This window comes from Monocercomonoides exilis (genome assembly GCF_001643675.1).
Source record: "Monocercomonoides exilis strain PA203 chromosome Unknown scaffold11-1913109, whole genome shotgun sequence".
NCBI classification, from domain to species: domain Eukaryota; phylum Preaxostyla; order Oxymonadida; family Polymastigidae; genus Monocercomonoides; species Monocercomonoides exilis.
Genome location: NW_027150556.1, coordinates 1400147 through 1424293, shown reverse-complemented (window position 1 = coordinate 1424293; position 24147 = coordinate 1400147). Strand labels below are relative to the sequence as shown.

The 24147-nt window shown below is 36.1% G+C and overlaps 1 protein-coding gene across 1 annotated transcript; it reads right to left on the bottom strand.

Moving 5' to 3' along the window:
• Positions 1-16424: 16424 nt before the first annotated feature.
• MONOS_13047 (uncharacterized protein) lies at positions 16425-23044 on the bottom strand (the record flags this gene model as incomplete). Its single annotated transcript, XM_067865724.1, has 2 exons — positions 16425-22706; positions 23036-23044. The coding sequence occupies 2 exons, from the start codon at positions 23042-23044 to the stop codon at positions 16425-16427; spliced, it is 6291 nt and encodes a 2096-aa protein (XP_067731697.1).
• Between the last annotated feature and the right edge of the window lie 1103 nt (positions 23045-24147).

Sequence of the window (24147 nt, the reverse complement as noted above, 5' to 3'; positions counted from 1 at the left end):
ATAACTCCAATTCCCTTCCCAATCCCTTCACCCTGTGCACTTTTCGTATGAATTCGCTCTCCCAACTCGATGGTCAGCCTGCACAATGAGATATCCCGCTTTCATTCATTTTCATTCTTTTTGACCTGCTGCCCCTAAAACAACACAAAAAACATCAACAGGCTAATATTCATATATGGAAAAATAAATAAATATCGAACTTCCTTCTCTGCCTTTTTATTAGCAATTATTCTTTTCCTCATCAATCATACAAATATTTTCACTTAAAACAAAGAAAGAACACGTGTTGATTTCCTAGAAGAAAGATTTGTTTTAAAGCATGTGTTTTCCTCATAAGTTAACAAAAAAACAAACCTCGATACAACGTCAATGTGGAGAAAAATTGTTGAAAGAATATTTTGAAATAAAGTTATGGAATTTTTTTCTAATTGAAAAGAGTGCAAAACACACATTTTTTTAATCATTTTTAATGAATATTGTTGTTTTAATAATTATGAAATGTATGAACGCAAATAGAAAATACACATTTTCTCGTTCTTAAAAGAACAAAAAAGAAAAAAATTTTCACAGATTTTTGATCTGAAAATTTGAGATACATTTTTCGAAAAAGAGGTCACACCTTGGCACCCCTTTTTTTGATATATTTCACACACCTTCATAACAGCAAATCGATTCGTGCAAAAAAAATGCCACCCAAGGTGTGACCCTCGTGGGATACCTTAAAAATATTTTTTCCAATTGATCTTATCCAAAATTTTTTTATTTTATACAATTATGTGAATATTATATTTTGAAAAGATTATTTTTAATTCATTGTTTGCACAAAAATTTTAACATTCTGACATTGGTTTGTGAGATATTTTGTTGTTCGTCCACTTTTGTTGAAAGAAATTTTAAATTTTGACATTTATTCGTGAAAGTTTTGAAAATGAATTATTATATTTCACTTGATTGAATCAACAAAATAAGAAAAGAAGAAATTATCTTGAGTAGGTTTCCAAAAGTTGAAAATTTGAACAAAAAATGTTTCATCATTATTGTGCAAATAAAAAAATTCCACATTTGATTTTGAACGAATAAATCGAAAAAACATATAATTTCTTCAAGGTTGTATTTGTGAAAAAAAAATATTTATATCTGTTATCAAAAATATTTTAATTAGTCATCCAAACAGATATCTTCAATTTTTTCCTTTGAATGAAAATGAAAAAAATCAAAAAGTTTTTCAAAATGTTCATCTCTCGTTAATTTTTTTTCTTGAAAAATAATCTTTCATTTTGGAATCAAACAACACAATTTTTATTGAAAAAAGAAGGAATAATAATAATATTTTGTGAATTATCAACTTTTTGAAGTTATTTTCTTTTAATTTTGTGACTTTATTTGTGAGCTTTTTGGATTACTGAATGTCTTTTGACAAAATTATTATTGGAGAAAGTGAATAAATAATTTTAGAAAATGGAGGATGACAAAGGAATAAAAAGGTTTTTTTTCACATTAAAAATTCCATTATAAATTAAATTATTCGCAAAAATGTCTTTTTCGAAACCTCAATCAACTCTTAATTCACAATCGAAAATTCTTTGGAAAGAAATTGAACGCATCGGTGGAGATGACGTGGATGCATTGCTTGTCTATCTGTTTTTCAACTATAGGCAATCATCTTCAGTAATAAACGATTTACTGAAGACATTAAACGGTTTGATTTTTATTTTTTCAAGTTTTATATAGAAAAATTCATGAACTGTCATATTTGTCATTTTCTTATTTTTTTGTTTATTATTTATTTTTTTTCAAACAGAATATCATATAAAGCTGCTCGAAGACATGTCTGTTGTGTACAACAACGCTCCATTGCACACTCAGACAACAATGCTACAGGCGCTGTCTCGAAACACATCATTATCCGATTTACAAGACTATGGATATGATGTCACAGAAGGCAAATACATTTATGCAAAACAAACTTTAAAGAAGAACCAAGGATTTATTGTCCAGCCTCAAAAACCGCATCTACCGTCTTGCAAAAGTGGTTTGTTTTTATTTGAATTTTTTTTGAATAATTTTCTCTGTTTATTTTAGGCTTAAATGAACAGGATTGGGAAAAGGGCAACAACTGGATGTTAGCCCATTCCACTGAAGCCTCAACTTCGCTTCAGTCAGCAAAGAAAAAGCAGCGAGCAGAACCGGATTATGCAAGATTTATTGATGAAGCAGCTTGGGAAGAAGATATAATTACAGAAAATTCCTCTTCAAAGAAAAAACAATCTTCTTCTTCTTCATCATCATCTCAACAAAATAAAAAATCAAATGTCGTTTCAGAAAAAAAATCTCCTTCTTCAAATTCTTCACCTTCTCAATCTATTGATGCTCCAATCAACACTCCAATTATGAGAGAAAGGAGATCAACAAAAAGAAAAACAAATAAATCACATCAAAAACGTCACTCGTCTCCTTCGCCCATTCCAATTCACAAATTCTTCAAAACAAAAAAATCATCAACTTCTTCTTCTTCTTCTTCTTCTTCTTCTTCTTCTTCTTCTTCATATTCTTCTTCACCTTTTTTTTCATCTTCCTCATCTTCATCCTTCTCATCCTCCTCATCCTCCTCATCCTCCTCATCCTCCTCATCCTCCTCATCCTCCTCATCCTCCTCATCCTCCTCATCCTCCTCATCCTCCTCATCTTCCAAAAAGCAACAAAAAGAAACAACAAACACTTCTTCCTTCAGCAACAATGATGTGTGGGTGAGTGATCAATTAGTTGAATATGCCACTTCACCCACTCTTATTCCTCCTCAGGCTTTTCAAAATCTTCTGTCATCATTTTCAAAAGGCAGTATCACTTCTTCTCTTCATAACACACAAGCAGATGATAGAGATGAAACACTTCATGATTATTCTCCACAAATCATCTCAAACAGCAACAAAATGGATGTTCTTCCTTCAATTCAATCTCCTTCTTCATCGATATTTTCTAACATTAACAAAGATTCCAGTTCTTCATCAAAAACAGTTAAAGGCTTGCAAAATTTAGGAAATACTTGCTATCTGGCCTCTCTTCTTCAATGCTTATCTTCAATCATATCACAAAAGCCATCTTTTCTCAAAAAACAAACAGCTATGAAGAACACATCTTCGCGTGTTATTAGTGTTTGTCAACAATTGGCTAAAGATGGAATGGCAGTGCGTTCGTGGGTCCCATCGCTTATTAATAAATGGGAAGAATTCTGCAACTTTGGAAAAAGGCAACAGCAAAATGTGGCTCATGCATTCGACAATCTTTGCCAACTTCTTCAAACAGATGAGTTGATAAACAAGGACACATTCAACCCTGTTTTAATTACTCATTTTAAATGCCAAAATTGCCAAAAAATTACATCACGTTTCAACGAAGTTTGCAACAGTGTCGTAATCAATTCTTCTTCTCCTCACAACGGCCTATCATCTCTTTTTGCAACTGAAGTTTTAATTGGAAAGAACACCGTTTGTTGCAACGAGTGCAAAGAGAAATGCTGTGCTGAGAGATGGGAGGAAATGGCTGCATTTCCAGAGGTGCTGGCCCTCTGTCACGAATGCACTGACTCTGCTAGCTCTGCTCCTTCACGAACTCTTCTGATTGAAACTGATCGTGTTCACCAGCGATCGTTTATCAAAGTGTTTTCAACAGAAAACGTTCAACATACGCAAAAGAACAATAAGGAAATCTTCATATATCATCTCGTTGGGCAAATTCTTTTCAAGCGTTTAGATCAACAGAATGGACATTACATCGCTGTGATTAAAAGAAAGAGCGTTAACAACTGCATATGGAATATCTGTAACGACGTTGATGTGACAGAACTGAACATCGAAAATTGGACAAAGGCATGGAAGGATCTTTATGCTCAAGGTTTCACTCCGTCACTTTCATTCTATATCAAAGAAAAAGCCAAACCAACTTTTTCATCAATTCAATTTGGTGGTTCTTCTTCTTCAGAAACATCAAATTTGAACAATTTAAATAACATATCAACAACAACAGCAGCACTAACTTCGACAACAACAACAGCAACGCCATCATCATCATCATCATCATCATCATCATTACTCATCACACCACCTCCTCGAACAACTTCCATTCCACAACTATCATCATCAATAACAACTAACTATGGATTGGAAGAACTTAAAGAAAGAAGAAAGAAAACGGGCATCTTTTCTCCCAATGAAAAGAGATTAATCTTTAAGCCCAAGACGAAATTATGGAAAGAGTTTACAGATGAAACAAACATCAAAGTTTCATTATCTCACTTTTACAAGCTCACAACCAACTTCTCCAAAGCAAAAAGGCGCACAGATCTCTGCGGCATGTGTGAGAAGTTGAACTATCTCGAAAACAAACTTAAATCTTCTCAAAACAAAAATGGACTTTCTTCCGCCGAGTTTCATACACTCAAACTTCTTCGTCAGCATCGACTTGTAGCAGAAATGCAACGGAAACATTATCAATCAACTGTTAACAATCTCAAAGACGGTGAGGCAGTCTTCGTTTTTGACTTCAAAGAGAAATGGAAGCTGCCTATTAGAAAAAACCAACTTCAACAAGAATTCTTCAACTATCAACAAGTTTCTCAATTCACAATCATCTCACTTCAAAAAATAAACAATCAACAAATTAAAAGAACTTTCAACTTCTTCTCTGACTGCCTCTCAAATGATCACAGATTTGTTATTGAGTGTCTGGAATCTGTGATCAAAAGACACTTCTTCTCAGACACTCACACTTATAAGTTCTTCTGCGATTCTGGTCCACACAACCGAAATCGCTTCCTTCTTCACTTCATCCTCTCCAAACAATCGAAACTCCTAAAAAAGAAAAATTCTCAACTCAACTTCTTCGCTGAGCATCATGGAAAAAATATTTGCGATAGTGAATTTGGTGCACTTGTGAACACAATCAACAACAACCTATCAACTGAACACATCACCACACTTTACGACTTAATCAACTTCTTCGAAAACAACATGAACACATCGACATCTGCTTCTTCGACATCACAACAAGACATTTTTGAATCATCCTCAACTAATTCTTCTCTATCAACATCATCTGTCAATGACTCTGTTCATGAGAGGTACTTTGAAGAGTACGTACAATCTCAGCAAATTTCATGGCCATCGCTGTCAATCCCTCACATGAAGGACTACTTGTATTTTGAGCGCAAGGGCTCATTTGTCTGCGCATCTGCTGTTGGATATCTTCCTCAACGCTCTCTGGTTGCCCTCGAATCTTCGACAATGATAGAAAAAGTGCAACGAACAAGGAAGTCATTTCACTCTGATATCACATCATCTAACTCTTCTCTTCTTTCTCAATCTTCTCAAGATCTTCTTTCAAGAAGATTTGATCTTCTTCTTGACTCTTCATCTTTAAATGAATCTCAAAATTGTATTAATGGTGACCCCTATTAAGAAACTAGTTGTTGTGCATGCTTAGCTAGCACTCTATCGGAAGGGTGCTGGACATGACTGTTCGTATTAGATATTGCAGCCTTCGGGCTGCTTTATCCGGACCTGGATACGACGAACAGCCTCCCAGGTGCACAACAGTTAGAATCCGATTGTTTTCTTGTGGTTTTTGTCCCTATGATGTCCCTATTATAGAATTGGTTATTGTCCCGCATTTTATCGATATATGTCTAAGCAGAGATTCATTTTTTGATGGGTGTTGTGAAGAGTTTCAATGATTTTTGGATTTGATTTTTGGAAAGGAGTGTAGTTGAGAGTGTGAAGTGATGTTTTATCATTGTGTCTGCCTTTTTTCTTTGTTGAATTTGATCTTTTTGAGTTTGGACAAGAGAAATATCAGAAAGTGTCGATGTGATGGAAAACAAAAGAAAAACAGTCAAGTTAGTTTTTGTACTTGAAGTATTTGCTATCTTTTTTGTTTGGTATTGCCATTGATTCCATAAATCAGCTGTTTTGGTGCAACCTTTTCTTTTTCCTTTCATTGTTCAGAATATTTGGTAATTTGATAATGATGAGTGAGAATTTCGAGAGAATGAAATTGAAAACGAATAAGTTTGTGTTTGCTAGAATGAACAAGATGTTAATATTGTTTATTTTGTATATCGTTTGATGTTGCAAAAAGTTTTTTGAAATTGTTTTTATTTGTTTTTTTTTTTTTGTTTTTCAAGTGTTTCAGTTTTTTTGTTTGTTTGTTGTTGTTTCAAAGAACCAATTCATTAATTTTGAAACATATCCAACATTGTGCAAAGTGAACTGGTTTGATAACTTAAAAATTTTAATCAACAATAATACACAACATTAATGTTCAAAATTATAAAACAAATGAATTTATAATTGTAATTTTTTAAAAAAAAACAAGTTATAAATAATATCGATGAAAGATAATTCTTAATTTCAATATGTTTTTCACAAAAAAAAAAAATAAAAAATAAAAAAAAAAAATTCATGAATCTCACTAAATTAAGTGTGTAAATTACAAATGCAAATATCAAATATATTTTGTTATTCTCCAAATAATAAACATTTAAAATAATAATTTTCAAACACAAAAAATTTTGGATAAGATCAATTGGAAAAAATATTTTTAAGGTATCCCACGAGGGTCACACCTTGGGTGGCATTTTTTTTGCACGAATCGATTTGCTGTTATGAAGGTGTGTGAAATATATCAAAAAAAGGGGTGCCAAGGTGTGACCTCTTTTTCGAAAAATGTATCTCAAATTTTCAGATCAAAAATCTGTGAAAATTTTTTTCTTTTTTGTTCTTTTAAGAACGAGAAAATGTGTATTTTCTATTTGCGTTCATACATTTCATAATTATTAAAACAACAATATTCATTAAAAATGATTAAAAAAATGTGTGTTTTGCACTCTTTTCAATTAGAAAAAAATTCCATAACTTTATTTCAAAATATTCTTTCAACAATTTTTCTCCACATTGACGTTGTATCGAGGTTTGTTTTTTTGTTAACTTATGAGGAAAACACATGCTTTAAAACAAATCTTTCTTCTAGGAAATCAACACGTGTTCTTTCTTTGTTTTAAGTGAAAATATTTGTATGATTGATGAGGAAAAGAATAATTGCTAATAAAAAGGCAGAGAAGGAAGTTCGATATTTATTTATTTTTCCATATATGAATATTAGCCTGTTGATGTTTTTTGTGTTGTTTTAGGGGCAGCAGGTCAAAAAGAATGAAAATGAATGAAAGCGGGATATCTCATTGTGCAGGCTGACCATCGAGTTGGGAGAGCGAATTCATACGAAAAGTGCACAGGGTGAAGGGATTGGGAAGGGAATTGGAGTTATATTTTCAGACGGAAAAACAGGATATTTTTCAATGATGAGGGTGGAATTGAGCAGAATGCATAAATTTCACATTTTTCAGAAGGAAGGGAAATCAATGCATTTGAAGCTAAAATGACTTCTGGAAAGGATGGTTGGCAAATCAGATGATGAAACACTTGAAAAAGGAAGGAATAAAAAAATTTAATTGGAGGAAAACAGATACCAACTGAATAAAATATAGATATTGCCAATAAAAAAGTTTGGAAGGTTTGTTGTTGTTGTTTTTTTGAAGTGATTATTATTTTGTTTTAAGAATGCTGAAAGAGCGAAGGATAAGATGATTTTGAAGAATAAAAAGAAAAGTTTGGGGGAAAAAATAAAGACAGACAGATGAAATTCAAGATATTTCGAAGATTCCCAGCATTGGGCTTTGGCAAAGAATTATTTTTGAGGAAAGATGATTTTTTGTGAAAAAAGGGGAAGTGAAAAATCGAAAGAAATGGAATGAAAAAGAGATCGCTCAATATTTCACTTTTTTGTTGGAGAGGGGGGATGATTGAGCTGAAAGTGAAAAGGATTCTGAGGTTTCTTTTCGGCTGAAGAAGACAAAATCCTGAAGAAGAGAATTTTGTTGATTTTCTTAGTTGATAATAATATGCATTCATCTTCAAAATTCTCGATCTTCAATAACATCAAAAATGCACTTCTCCTTTTTCAAAAAACGAGGCAAAACCACATCACGTGCCTTCTCCTTCTTCGTTATCTTCCTCATCCTTATCCTCATCATCATCTTCTTCTTCCAAATCCACCACCGACTCTCGGTCAGAAGCGATGAGCGTGATGAAGACGGAGCCTGAGATGAGCTTCGATTCGACTTCTCGTTTTTCCTCCGAATGTTTCATGAGCGGAGTGGTTGTTGGCATCCTTGAAGGCATCGTGGCAGTGGGAAAGCACGGCATCTTTCAGAACAAGCAGCAGTGAAGAGAAATGGCAGGGAAACAGATGAGAAGAGCGAGAAAGAGAAAGAGAAGAAAAGAGGGAGATGGAAATGGAGAGGAAGAGGAGGAAGATAGAGGAAGATGAGATAAATATAAAGAGGAAGAAGGAGTAATGAGTGATTCAGAACACAAAAAGCGAAGATACGAAGAAAATGCAAAACAGAAGAGATTGAAAGATGAAAAGGACGAATTAAGCAAGCTGCAAAAAGAAGAATTAGACTGGAGCGAATCGAACTTCTTCAGAGAGTAGGTGATCAAAGACACTGTGGAAAATAGGCTTAATGATGAATGAGAACAAAATACCGAAAAGAAGGCAAAGCAAAAGGAACACAAACAGAATTCGTCACGAGCGCAGGACATAGATACAAGAAATCATCGGAATACACCATCATTATCTTCCTCTTCTTCTCCACAAATTTATTCTCACCATCGATTTGCTTTTTCAGACTCCTTCTACGAAGCGAGCGAAGATGAAAAATACGAAGAAAACGACGAAGCAAACGACTTTTCAGATGATTCAGATTGTCCTTAACATGTGCGGCGCCAGCAGAACGAGATGTTCGAATGGATTTTGGCTCAACCTGCATCTTCAGAACGAATCAAGTGCAACATTTACTGATAACGCAGCCAAGTGAATTTACAATAGGCAACTTTGTGGAATGTGCTTCGCAGATTGGATATGGCCCGTATGGAGAGGAAGAGGAAGAGACGGAGAAGAAGGAGATAGAGAGGAGGAAAATGAAGGAAAAACAGAAAAAGGACTGACTTATCGAACTCCAAAGGGAGCACCAGGGATGAGAACGAAGAAAGAGCAGAGAGCGCCTTTTATTCATAATGTTGACAACAAAGATGTACGTCAGCATCATCATCACTCGCAAGTTTCGACGATCCTGACAAAAATTTTGTCTTTTCCTTCTTCTTCCTCTTCCTTCTTTTCCTCCTCCTCCTCTTCTTCTTCCTCCTCCTCCTCCTTCTTCTTCTTCTTCATCCAGCCAAATAATCTCCACAACTTGTTCTCCGCACACATATGTCACCAAAAATGACTGGGCGCATCTTCTCTCTTCATTCAGCAGTCATTCCAAACGATTCTATCACAGCATAAACATTTTTGGAAGAGCTGTTTCTTCGATAAGGAGAATACATCAACAATTGATGGAAGATGATTCTAAAGAAATGTTATCAGATGAAAGCAAAGAAGAAGATGAGAAAAAGGAGAAGATGAAGGATGAAAAAGGAATAGCTTCTTCTTTTGATAATTTTATTTCAAAAGTTAAATGCGATGGAGAAACGAATGGGATGAGTCAGCTTGGCAACTTGAGCGATAACAATAAACTTAATTCGGCGACTCAATCAGAAGAATTCAGCAACTTTCAGATAGTGCTCAGCAGGAAAGGCGGCTTTGCTCAGCCTCCAGAAATTCATTTTTTTATCTTCTGCTGTTCGCCGCTGCAACTCTGGAAGCATTCACAGGCACGGAATAAGCAGCAGCTTTCCCATTCTTCTTTTCTTTTCTTTATTTTTCTGCGTTTCCACTAGGTTTGCTTTGTACTTATTCTGTTTGTATTCATCCGCACAGAAGAAGTGCTGGTTATCAGATTGGGAGTTCTGTTGAACCAGAGGCAAAAGGGAAAGATGAACCTTATTTATTAACAATCACGGGAATTCTGATTCATTTTGTTGAGTGAACAGTTCGAAAGAAACAGAAAGAGAAGTAAATGAAGAGGGAAAAGGATGATTTAGAAGATAAAGGAGATCGAGGAGATGAGAGAGATAGTGGTGAATTGCAATCAAGGCAGATGAAAGTGGGGAAAAAAAGAAATTAAAAAACGGAAGTAACAAAGAACTTGAAAAAGTTAGAAAAGGAGACTTAGATGAAGAAAGAGTGAAAGAGAGAGTGAAGAAGAAGATACTGAGAAGGATGCCACAAGCATGCAAGCACCAAAATCGTTCAAAAAAGCGCTGAATGAATGGACTAATTCATATCAATCTGAACAATTTGAAGGAGCGGCTGCTGAAAGAACTGAGCACCAAGAATTTGCATCTTCTTTTATATCATCTTCCTTCTAATCGTCATCACGGCCAGTTGATTGTGATGCAACTGAATGTTGCTATGTCCAAATATCTCGCTCTTTTGCAACCTCTTCTACGGATGTGGAGAAAGAAGCTGCAACTGAAACGTGTTCAAATGCAACTTCGATCACTTTCATTACAAACCCTCCTTTGACTGCCACCAATTTTCTTCTTCGTCGTCTTCTTCGTATTCTTCTTCCTCTTCTTCTTCTTCTTCCTCCTCCTCCTCCTCCTCTTCTTCTTCTTCTTCTTCTTCTTCTTCTTCCCCTTCTTCTTCTTCTTCATCTTCATCATCATCATCATCATCATCATCATCTTCTTCTTCTTCTTCTTCTTCTTCTTCTTCACCTTCTTCTTCTTCTTCATCTTCATCATCATCTTCTTCTTCTTCTCCAACAAGCCAAGCAATCTCTTCATCACTTCATTCTGAACGCCAAACTGATTTCGTTCTTTCTTCCTCTTCTTCTTCTTCCTCTTCCTCTTCCTCTTCTTCTATTTCATCTTCTTTGTGTGCAAAAATATCATATAACACCACTTTTTCATCATCATCTCTTTCTTCATTTGATTGGATTTCTTCTTTTTTTTTTGTCTCATCTTAATATGGGATGATTACAGAAAGAAAGAAGAAGGGTATTTCTGAAGAAAAAAAAAAACAGTTGAAAATGAGAAGAAGATTGACGAGATGATGAAGAGAATGAAGATTAAGAGAAAGAAGAGCATGCATTGGCAAAAAATGATGAATGGAAATCGGATTGAAAATAATTAAGAGATTTGAAAAAATGCAAAAGTTAAATGGAAAGGGGGAGAAGTTGGAACAAAAGACGATAACGGACCAGAACAGGAAGCGACAACGAAGCAAGAAGAGTTTGTTGAATATCTGAATCATTTTGTATGATGCTTCTTTTTCATGAGTGCCTTGGAGAACAGCAACAAAGAGTGGGGGAGGGTGTTGAGAAGCAACGCAGAAGAGAGCATATCCGCTTTTGAGGAGTAACAAGGATGTATCAGGTGGCATACAGCGTCCTCCATTGAGTGAGGCGATGTTTAGAACACAGGAGTTGGAGCAGATAAGATTGCGGAGCGTGGAGGGGTAATTCAGAATGGAGAGGACGTCGTTGGTGAGTTGAAAGTGGCCAACAAACATGCTTCTACAGAGCTAGCCGAGAAAAATGATAGTAAAGATAAAGCGCATCAAAACAAAGGAGCTTTCTGATCGATTTGGATAAAAGTATGAAGGAATATTTCTTTAACAGCAATTACGACATCTATAGCGATAAGATGTTCTACCGAGCTGTCGGAGCAATCATCTAACACAAGCTCGGACGAGGGAGCGTTGAAAGAGGAAAGGATGATGTGGAAGAGAAAAAATCAGTATGATGTGCGATCACGAAGAGCAGGTTTTGAAAAGTGAAGTGCTCCCTTGCAAGCACATAGCAGTTCAGAATTGAGGTAAAAGAACAGGCCAGCGAATGAAAAGAAGTTAGAGAGATACATCAAAGTATTATTCATCAAGGTTAAAGACAGAATAGCGTATGGACGATCAAGAGGAACGGAAGGAGATCCGGCTTTTATATGAGAGAAGCGCTGAGAAACTTAACAAAAACGGAATATATGTGGTGAAGTGAACAAGAACAAGGCTTCCAGTGACTGATTCGAATCGGACATTATAGATGGTGTATGTCTCGGCAAACGAATATCTGGTGGGCGCGGTAGAAGGTGATGAAATGGGAGGATATAGACATCTGGATCGGTGTCGAGGGAGGGAGAGCAGGAGTCGGAGCCGCAGAAAAGGTGTTTTTGGAGAGAGAGGGCTGGATGACGTTGATGGAAAAGAAGGACTCGTCGATTTGGTTGATGATGTTGGGCATCTGAGAAATAAATCCTTAGCCACGAAGGAATCATTCAATGCAAAGTGGAGGTGGAGATAAAGAGAGGGATGGAAGGGGCGCTTTCACGCTTTTTCCAATCGATAAATGGTCAATGCCTATGCTTATTGAATGGGAGCATATGTACTGTGTGAAGATGTGTGCCGATGAAATAAGCCGTGAATAATCGTTATGAAGGCGCATCATTGCTGTCAGCCCTCAACAGTATCTTCGCTTCCACGAGTTGTTCACACAAGAACCTTTCTGTCACCTGAACTCACGATGTTGCAGATGTTTGATGAGTCAAAAGTGAAGGCTGTTCTGGGTTCTGAGGCACTCAGCCTCGAAGCTGTTGAGCTGGTCAGAGCAGACGGGAAGACGGCCACTTGTGAAGAATCAGCGAAGAAAGAGAAAGCAAATAGATGAGATACAAGTACGGTGAAAGTGGATGCAGCTGCAATGTGGAGAAATAGCCCATTCAAGGAGACAGCGGAGATGCAGTTGGATCAATGGGCACACGCCCTTCTTCTTCATCAGCCATCGCAGACGATAGGAGTGTTTGCAGAACCTGCATGGAAAAGAATCAGTGCGACAAAAGGAAAGAAGCTGAAGTGGTGAATGTCTAGATATAAAATGATAAAAAAAAGAAGTGAAATGAGAATGAGTGGGGTGCGGAAGGTTTAAAGATGAGGAAAATGATGTGAGAACGGTTGCAAGGTGAAATCTTTTTCAGTGTTAAAAGTGGAGCATGAATTTCATAGATTTTTTCTTTTATTTCTTTTGACAACGTTGATCAATTATTCAAAATGACTTTTAAAAAAAGAATTGTTTGTTTTTAACATGTATAAACAACAAATTGTTGTTTATTCGATTAATGCCTTTTTTTCTATCAAATTTGTCAATGTTTGTTTTGAAAATTTTTTGTAAACAACAAAAATTTTATGATCAACAAAATAAATTTTATAATTTCTTTGCAATGACATTATTTTGCAAATATTTAAATAAGAAATAGATTAATAACGCATTGGAATAATATTTATCGTGTTTTATTAACGTTTGAACGTGTGTTTCGTTCTGTTTGCTTCAGTTTTGATATTTATAGAATAATTTTTTTCGTTTTTTTCAAAATTTGTAATTAAAACAATTGGAAACAAATTAAAATCAATAAATAAATAATAATAATAATAATTAGAGCAATATATTTGTGAGATCATCACTTTCTTTTTTCTTTTCAACCCCACCCTTAATGAAAATTTTTTATGATCAAACGTCGGAATTTTTTATGATATCAAAAAAAATCACCCATATGTTTTATCCATTTTTTATTTTGAATAAACAAGGAAGTCTTTTTTTTGGATAAATCATACATTAATATTCTGAATTTTTATTCTGATCACTGGCCCGGATTTCCTCCCCGGCCCGGGTTAACTCCCTGACTACTCAAAAAGTTTTTTCTGCTCTCAATGTCTTTTGTGTTACTTTTTCAAAAACAAACCATATGAAAAAATCTTAAATAAAAAATCACATTTAAAATTCATTTAATGACACACTGTTGTGGAACTAAAAAAACAGAATTTTTCATTTTTATTTTTTTCTTTTATCTCTTTTATCACATGACGGATTTTATTTGTTTTTATAAAGCAATGAGGTTTTATTTTAATGATAACGTTCAAGTTTTATGTGAGTTCTATTCACCAATTACATCAATAATTATTATGAATCGAAAATCTTTCATTCAAAGTTGAAAGGTGAAACAATTTCAAAACTTCAAAAAATCCACAAAAATCAAAGAAAGCTAAAAATAATATTTGTTGTTGAAATTTTAACGATATTTGTAATTTTTATAATTTTTCACTCATTTCCGTTTTATCTTTTATTATTTCTTTCTTTCTTTTTATTTATTTATTTATTTATTTATTTTTTTGAATTTTTGAATTTTTGAATTTTTGAATTTTTGAATTTTTGAATTTTTGAATTTTTGAATATTAGAAAATGAACGCAGAAAAGTGATAACTTTAACAATAAAACAACTCTCTCTCGCTTTTTCATCAAACATTGAACTGTTATTCAATCAAAATGAAATCCACATTCCGCGAATAGAAGTATTTTTTTTTTCATAAATCAAATAAATAATTATCCACATGAAAAAAGTGACGATTTCAAATACAATCACATGTGTGGAATATTTTTTGAGAAAATAATCTTTTGAAAATTTTTTATCTGAAAAAAATATCATATTATGATCAAATCTCTGTTTCCGTATAAGAAAACTTTAACTAAAAAGTATATAATAACATTATCAATATATTTATTTCCATTTTTGTGAAGTTTCGTGAATGGAACCAGGAATTTTGTCAAAATACGAAAATATTATTTCTTTTGAAATTTATTAATTTGCGACTTTTCAAAAAGAATAACACATATTCAACATGATATTCAAATATCTTTCTCATCAAAGAATGTGAAGGTTATTCTCATTCGTCCCAATAAACTTCTGTCAAGAAAATAATATCATTTATAAAAATTTCATCACTTAACGCACTCTCCGAAACTCAACAGTTCTTTTCAATAGTGATCTTTTCAACTTTTAAATTCGCAATCACTATTCTTTATCAAAAAGAGACCCAAAAAACTGAATAATAAAAGAAAAACGCAGCTTCCCACACAAATGGTCTGTTGATTCTTTGATTGTTGTTTTCAATGAAAAGTTGAAAATTCAAAGCAAAAAAAATGAAAAGGAACAATTTCAAATTCAAAATCCAAAGATTTGGTAAGTGGGCAGATAACGACCGGTAAATAAAGTTATTTTTCATGTTGTTATTTATTTATACTATCACCAATGAATGCAATTATGATTTTTCTAAAGTGGTTTTCGTATAACAGTGATTTTGAACTGAGAAAACCTATCTTTAAAATCCAATATAAATTTTTATTTTGAAAGTTTCCCCACTTTAAATAAAAAAACCCGAATCAGTTGAATAAACGAAAAGTTTTCGTTAAACAAAACCATTAGAAACACATTGACAAGGGATAAACCATCTTTTTCTAAACGAAAAACCTTAAAGATACATTCTCTCTTATTTATCTTAGGGGTTTGATCATAAGCTTTTATTAACTTCTGCCTTTTTAATACTGAAAAATTTCAGTTTTTTGTCGAATATTTCTCTTTTTGAGAGTTTTTAACGTTCGTAAAAGTTAGTTTTTTAAGGTCAAATATTCTTCTTAAAGACTATTTTTGCACCAGTCGCTATGAACCATCTAACCAAAGATTTTTCTCCACATTCTGCAGTTTGTTGAAACAACTTGTTCATTGAACAATAAACTGAAAAAAAAAATATTTTTCAGAACGCAAGAATTCATTTATTAATCAATTTTCATTTTTCTCAAACAAAACATATTTTTTGAATTGCAAACTGTGTTTGTCTGATTATAATTGAAAAAAATGAAGTGATTTCTGCTGACTATAAAAAACGTCAAACAAAATTAACATTTGAAGAACAAGAATTCAAAAAATCCTCTAATTTTAATAAAGAAGAAGATTTAATAAAAACAAAATAAATAAATATGTTGCTGAGAAAATTAACGGAAAAATTGATTTGTGCATGAACATTAAACAATTTGATTTGTAAAGGAGTTAAAATATGACAAAAAGAGCAGAAAGAAACATTTGAAAAACATTTGACAAAAGAGTGGTAAATATATACATATATATGGATGCTTTAAGGTGCTATAAAAAACAAAAACACAAGGAACATTCATTTGAAACGTAAGTTGCAATCAAATAAAAGATTCTTTAAAGATAATCTTTCACGAAAAAAGAGTTCAAAAATTGAAACGAAAACTTAACTATTAAACACATTCAAAAAAAACGAACAGAAAAATACATTTGAATGAAAAAAATCTTTCATTTCCACTTTTTCAAAAAAAAAAAGTTTTTCCCTTCACACACAATTTGTGATTCAAAAACCACGTTTCTCTTCTATTTTCTTCTCCGATCGCCTTTCAAAAGTAATTTCTGCTTGTTTTTACAGTGTTTCTATTCACGTATGTTTCTTGATTGTTCTCTTGCACTTGTTTAATATTATCACTTTTTCACTCTTTGTTTTTCGTGTTTGTTCTCATTTTTATTCTTTGTTTACGTCTTTGCTTATCGAATAATATTTCACACAACACATCCCCACGTTTCTCAAATCATTCATTCTTTTTTCTCCTCAACAAGCAAAATTTCTTTTGAAACCTCACTTCCTTCCATTCTTCCACTTCCATTATTGATTCTGACTGGCACAACATCCATTGCATCTGTCATCGTCATCACCCATCCGCCTTTTCCATACATCCCAAACAGTTCCTTCTTCACATCCAGAAGCGTTGGCCTGCTTTCCACTTTCTGCGACAAGCAACTCAACACCAGATTGTGAAGCCTCGATTCGCTTACACTTTCCAAGCTTGGCCTTTCTCCATTGGATATCTTCTGTCCAGCTATCTCCGCATCATACTCTCCAAATGGTATTTTGAGAGACAAACACTCCCACAGCATCATCCCAATCGAGAATGCCACCGATTCCTTTGTTGCTTCCATCTTCTTGTTCATCTGCAGCTCAGGTGCCTTCCATCTCAAACACTCTTTTTTGAAACTATCTTCTTCCTCAAATGCTGATGAGGGCAGAGAGTCGCTTTCATCATCACCATCATCACTTGCTGATGTTATAACTGTTGATGAAGAAATAGATGAGGAATCTGAATCATCATCAGACAATAAGTCTGAATGCATCACAATGCAGATCACCATATGCTCGGAGAACAACACAATGTGTGGGCTCAGATTAGCCAGCGAAGGCAATTCTTTTTCTTCATCAAATGAGTGGAGTGCACCGTTCGCCACCCAGAACAAGACCTGGGCAGCTGTCACCTCCCTCTCCTGCAAACTTCCAATTGCCATCTCCTTCTTCGCATTCCTTCCATGAAGCAGCATGAACAGAGAATCCCTCAGATCCACAATCAGCTTCTCATGAGGAGATGAACAGGCCATGGCATCCACCAGATTGGACATGGACGAGGTGGTTGGGCACAGATCCTCCCCTCGAACAAAAGTTGAATCTGAGTCAGTTGTTGAAGTGGATGTGACCGATGGAGATGGTGTTCTCTTTCTCGTCTCCTCCTCTTCATCCACTTTCTCCAGCACCCATTGAGGAATCTTGTCTGAATCTCTCCCCAATATATATTCAGTTGATCCACTCTCAGCCAGCAAATGCTCTGAAGACTCTGAATGTTCCATATTCGTCTCATACACCCTCTTCTTTATCCTCTCTTCATTTTTCTTCTCTGCCTCTCTTTCTGCTCTCCTCCACTGCTCCTCAGGTGACATCTCCATCGTTACCATCTCGATTAACTTTGGATCCTTTCTCACTGAATCGTTCACTATCTCTCTCAAATCTTGAGCTTCATTCTTTGCCCTTCTCCATCGAACTGCCAGAATAATAATGACTACAAGCAGTACAACAACAATCACAATGCAAACAATCAACAACCAATACGATTTCCCCACTTTCCCTCCTTCAACAAGTTTTTCATCTCCACTTGAATGTGTTTCGCTTCCATTTTTCAGAATGAAAGACTCAGTTGATGAAGGAGAATCAACTTTTCCAAACAGAATGCACACGCTCACTTCTGTCTCATCTCTCACTTTCTCCAATTCTGAACATGAAATAATTGAATGGATCTCATTCTCTGACACATAGCCTTCTTCATCAATTCCCTTTCTCACGATTTCCTCTTCATCTCCATTTTTCATGCTTATTTTCACAGACAAATCACATGGCAGAAGCAGCTTTCCATGAATGATCAACTCCAATTCACCTGATGGCTGGGTTGTATTCTTCACATCTTCAAGAACAGGAATAAAGAAGGGAGATGCTCTTTCAGCTGCTATCCCTCCCAATTGACATCCCTCATCCAATATCCAAAGTGATGTGTTATCCTTCAATCCATCTCCTCCTTTCACACTCACAACATCAAATTCCCCATTCCCTGTGCAGATCACATTCCTTCGAACTGATGGATATCCCTCAACCGATGGATTATTGTTCTCAAACTCTCCTTTCTCAATCTTCACATTCCCTCCACTCATCCACAACCCGCCTGCTTTGCTGTTTTTGATTGTTGTTTCCCTCATCTCCACATAGCTGTTTTCAGCATCAATCAATGATCCATTCCATCCACAGATCTCTTTCCTGTTCATTTTCCCATTTGTTTTTACTCTCCCTTCGCCATTCCCTTCTCCATCAAATACACATGCCTCAATCCTCACTGCTCTGCCTTCTCTTATCTGGACCATGCTTCCTTTATCCTTCGAATTTGTGCATTTTTCAAACGAGCAATTCAGAACACTCACATCTTCTTCTGCTCCTTCTATCTTCATTGTACTTCCTCCTTTCATCAATGAAATATTATTGGCTGTAATTTCTTTCATCTCCACCTCTGCCTTTCCTCCAACACAAATCATATCTCCTTCACATTCAATGTTTGAAATGCTTATTTCAAACATCTCAACTCTTCCTTCACTGCAAAACGACAGAAGAGACACTGTTGAGCGAATCCCACTGAATGAGGTTTCGCTCATCTTCAGCTCTCCACTCTCCACGCTCACAATCGTGTTCTTCATCACAAGATCCATTGCTAACGAGCTAAAAATGCACTCTGAAATCTCCAATCTCCCATTCTTCTCTTTCAGAATGCTCTCCTGATTCCCTTCAAACATCTCCCCAAACACAAATCTGCATTTCTCAATAATACACTCATTCACAAACACAGCCACACTCCTTTCATTCCCAGTTTCTTCAATTTTTTCGTTGAAATTAATTGTTGCCGAAGCTTTCGTCATTGAATTCATTCTCACATCTCCAATTTCGCATTCACCTCCTATCACGCATTCTCCATCGATCCACAACACATTCATAAGATTCTTTTCGATGTGCTTCACGCTGCAGCTGATGCTCTGACACGGATTACTCTGCGCTCCACACTGTCTGTTGTCATTTCCATTCACACTCAAAAACACCTGGGAAGAGTAATAAAATGTTATCAGTGGAATAAGATCAACATCAACATTATCGACATCATCCCTCCCACATATTGAGTTGTTCGACTTCAAAGCATCTTGATTGAAGTCCAGCACAAACAGTGTTTCATTCACCTGCTCTGCAATTGAAAAGCAGTTGATGAACACATCCTTCCCCACAAATGCATCATTCATCACAAATCGGATGTTCTCCATCTTCAGTCGAAGTGGTGGTACAGTTGGGGGATTTGCTTCAACATTCGGGTCAAGTGCGTCAATCATCATCCCTCCACCTCTTCCAAATCCTGTTGAACACTCACACATCACAAACGAGCATCCACTCACTTTCAGGTCTGATTCTCCACTCTTTAGACACATCTTCACTCCTCCACCTTCCTCACTCCTCATGCTCGAGCACTTCGTAAGCACACACCCTTCCATAACACATTCAACACCAATAGAGAACGAGTCCACACACACAACACACACTCTATTCTCCTCACTTGTGATGTTTGTGAATGTTGAGTTATTCATCCTTATCATTGTCTTTGTGTTTCTTATTCCTCTTTCACTCAGCCTGTTTGATTGTGTTTTCTCTTCCAGAGAAATCAAACTTCTTCCAGAAATAGTTGTGTTCGTTATTGTGACATTCACCACATCAATCACTTCCACTTCTTGTGTAAACTCCAAAAACCCTTTTGCAAGATTGAATTCTTTCAGAGCACAATCATCAATCACAATACATCCTCTGCATGCCTTCAAAATACAATATTTCGTCTTTTGTTCTTTATCTTCACAAGCAAACGAACAGCTCATTATTGATAGTGTTGCTGAGGAGGATCGTGATGACTCTGAACGAATGAGTGACGAATGCTTCCCCAATTCACTCGGCAAATTGAATGATAAGTTTTCAAACGAAAGATGAATATCTGATGCTATCATTGACTCTTCATCTCCTTCCGCATCCATTTCACTCACTCTCAAAATTCTTCCTTTCTCTTCTCCTTCAACCTTCACAACTGGTGTGTTTGATGATGATGATGATGAAGAAGAAAATGATATTGAACTTCGAAGCAATCCTGAACCTGACACAATGATCTTTGATTCTTCTGTTTCAAGTGTTGCGTATCTCAATGAAACAAGATGATCAATTGAAGAACATGGTGCTTCTGAATACCCACACCCACTGAAGTCTCCTCCTTTCTCAACTGAAACAAATCCATCCCCACTCCAATTATCCCACAAATACACAACAAGTGGAATCACATATCCCTCCTCTCCTGTTGTCTTCCTCTCCCATCCACACAACTCATCCAACGATCCCAACTCCTCTGAACTCATCTCCCATTTCAAGTGCTCCTTATTCACAATCTCACTCAGGTCCCATTCTGAAACAAATGCATTCTTCCCTTTCCAGGCATTGCACCCCTCAAATGTCATTCCTTCTATCACAAAGGATCCCATTTGATCTGGCAGCTTCACAAACATCCCTCCTCCCATTCCTTTTCCTCCTTCCTCAACATCCTCTCTTGGCACTTCACATTCAGACAAGTTCACATTTTTCATTTCCAGACTCCCTCCATTCCCCACTGATATCATAATTCCTCCTCCTTTTATCCCATTTCCACCTGAACACACTGATGACAAATTGCATCCTTCAATTTTTGTACTTCCTCCTTCTTTAATCTCAACATTCAAGCATCCTCCTCCATTCCCACATGTCACTTCCACTTCACTAACTCTGCTGTTCAATATCTCCAATTTCACTCCATTTGTCATCGTTATTGGTGATTTCCCATTCATTGTCACTGGTCCTTCAATCACAAATCCATCAACAATCAGAGTTCCTCCCTCAATATTAATCACATTAAATCTAATCATTCCATCAATTAATAAATTGTCTGTAAATGAGACAGAACAGCTGGTGATTGTGATTGTCGATGATGAGGAGTGAATAAATGAACTTCTCCTTCCATTCATATTTTCATTCAACACAAATAACAAATTACTCATTTCAAGTGATTTAATGCACTCTATCATCCAGTTTTGATTCATTGATCCTTCATCACTCACATTCACTCTCATCCCCTCTTCTTTCACCGATGTTGCTTTTCCTGAAATACTCACCTCAAACGAAGTCACTTGCATTTCTCCTTTTATTGAAGAAGATGAGACAACTTCTATTTCGTGAATGCTGCTGTCAACACGATTGTTCGCGCAATAGTCAATCGTCAGACATCCAAACTTCTCAAACCCACAATAACCGTGATTCAATGAACCTTCTTCACTTCCATCAACAATCAATTTCGATCCAATTGAGCACAAATACACAAATAGAGGAATCACTTCGTCTTCTTTCCCATCCTCGCTTCCACTCAACCTCAACACATCTGAAGGAGTGCTTGTTGAGTCAAAAAATTCAAATGAAGTTGCATTCACTTTTGACTCTAGCAATATCCCTGAACTGCATGAAATAAACACATCCTTCCCAAATTCTGCTTCATTTGATTTGTTTTCAGAAAACTGCACTTCTGATCCAATTCTCAATCCGCATCCCTCACTTTCCATCTCAACAAATAATCCTCCTCCTCTTCCTCCTTTTCCTTCAACATTTACTGCCTCACATCCATCAATCGCACATGCTCCATTCACCACAACTTCCCCGTCACCTGCTAAACAAATACAAATTCCTCCCCCGCTCCCTTCCTCGCACAAACAATTTTCAATTGATATATTCTGCACCACAAATGTCTCTCCTTCCTGCACACTCTTAGTCATCACCACTCCATTTCCTCCTGTCCGATTCACATTCCGAACTGTTACACTTGAAAGAACACTTTCTCCTGATGCTGATCCTTCCATGAACAGCTCAGAAAATAGAGGTTGGGTCACAACCATATTTTTTATCTCAACATCACTCATTTTCAGTTGCCTTAGAGCCACCACAAATACTGATGCTGATATTGCACTCCCTCCTTCTGCCGTTGATGAAAAAATCACCACATCTTCCAAAGAAAGTTCTCCGCTATCTCCAGACATCACAAACACACTCGGCGATGAACTTCTTGTCGCATTGTGATCAATCCCCACATGCAACACCTTCAGTCGCCCGCTTGTCACGCTGAACAATGCTGTTGAAGACAAAGAAAGCGAATTCGTCCCAATCACGCTTGTTTCTTTTCCTTTTCCTTCAACATTCATTTTATTTCCCACGCTGATCGTTTCTTGTTCATTTCCATGGTTCCCTTCCATCAGTGAAACAAACAAGCTTGTCTGTGTCGCGTTCTGAGAAACTGCAACGCCAATGCTTTTGCATGCGTTTGATTCATTTATTCCGCACAACTCGTTTGTACTGCCTCCATCTGCTGTCACAAGCCTATAAAGAATCCCATTTTTCAGCCATTCACTCTTTTCTGTATGCTGATATGACCAAATATCATTTGAATTATTAAATGCGAAGCATATTCTTCTATTGGCTGTATTAGTTGTATAGCATTCTTTAAACGGATTTCCCGATTTTAAAAAGAGGCTGTAATAATCTTCAAAGTATATGTCATCTCCAAACGATGGAATTTTCGAGCATCTACAGTCGTGAAAGAAAAGGAAGAAACAATACAGTTTATCATGAGGCACTACATCTCTCCAAGGAGCTAAGCAGAATCCTCCACCGTGAGAGCCTGCAGAACAAAAGATAAACTGAACGCTCCTGATTTTGAATTCCTTAGCAGAAACACGTCTACAAAGCATACCTCCACCATATCTATCTGTTATTGAGCATGAAGTGAAACTACAGTCAAACACACACGCACTTTCCCCTCCTCCATTTTCTTCCCTAATGCATCCTTGATCAAAAACATTAAAAGAATCGAGAAAAAGTCCTCCTCCATGGCTGTATGACTTGCATTCATGGAACTCACATCCACTAATTCTAACGCATGATGAAATTACATAAACATAAATTCCTCCTCCAGCATTATTTTTTGTAGTGCATGAGTTGAATGTATTGTTCTCAATCTCAATTGATTTGATTGAATGGCACATGATTCCGCCTCCTGAAAAATTAGCATAACAATCATTGAATGAACAATGACTTACTGAAAGTTCTCCACTCTCCAGATTGTTCATGAAAATTGCTCCACCATTTGAAGTGCAATCAGTGTAATCACGCCCTGATCCAGTTGTTTTTGATCCGTTCCATTCACACCAAGTGAATGTATTTGTTCCATTATCCGTTATGTTCTGTCTTCCAGGCTTTAATGGAACCTCTGTAGTTCCAGTAATATTAACATTTTTTGTCCGGCAACACCCAACAAACGAGGCGTTAGATACAATAATTGATGAAAGAGGTGAATTGATTGATCGGACAATTCCTCCATCATACGCATCGCAAACTGAAGAAAACAAGCAGTTATTTATCGAAGTGGTGCTTTCCCAATATGGCGTTGAAGGAAAGCTTCGAAGCGAAGGGGAAATAGAAATGTTGGAAAAGATCAGCCTCGAAACAGAAACGCTCTCAACGAAAGGAGCGGACAAAAATGGTGAGGAGGATAATGTCATTGAAGAAAAATGAGAAGAGCAAATCGAAATCCTTCCAAATCGTGGCAAATACGTTTCAATTGGCTTTGGTGCAAAAAGAGGAGGAATTAGAGGGAATTGGGCTTTTGAAGTTTTGAGAGAGACATTCGCCAATGTTGCACAACTTCCCTTCAAGTCCAATGGCGAAGCCTCGCTTTCCACAATCATGCTGCACCCATCCATCGCAACGACACTCCCTTCCCAAGCGCAAATAAAAGCATTTTTATCACCAGAGGCCATCGCCATTCCTCTCCAAGTCACTGACGAATTCTTCAAAATTGCACAT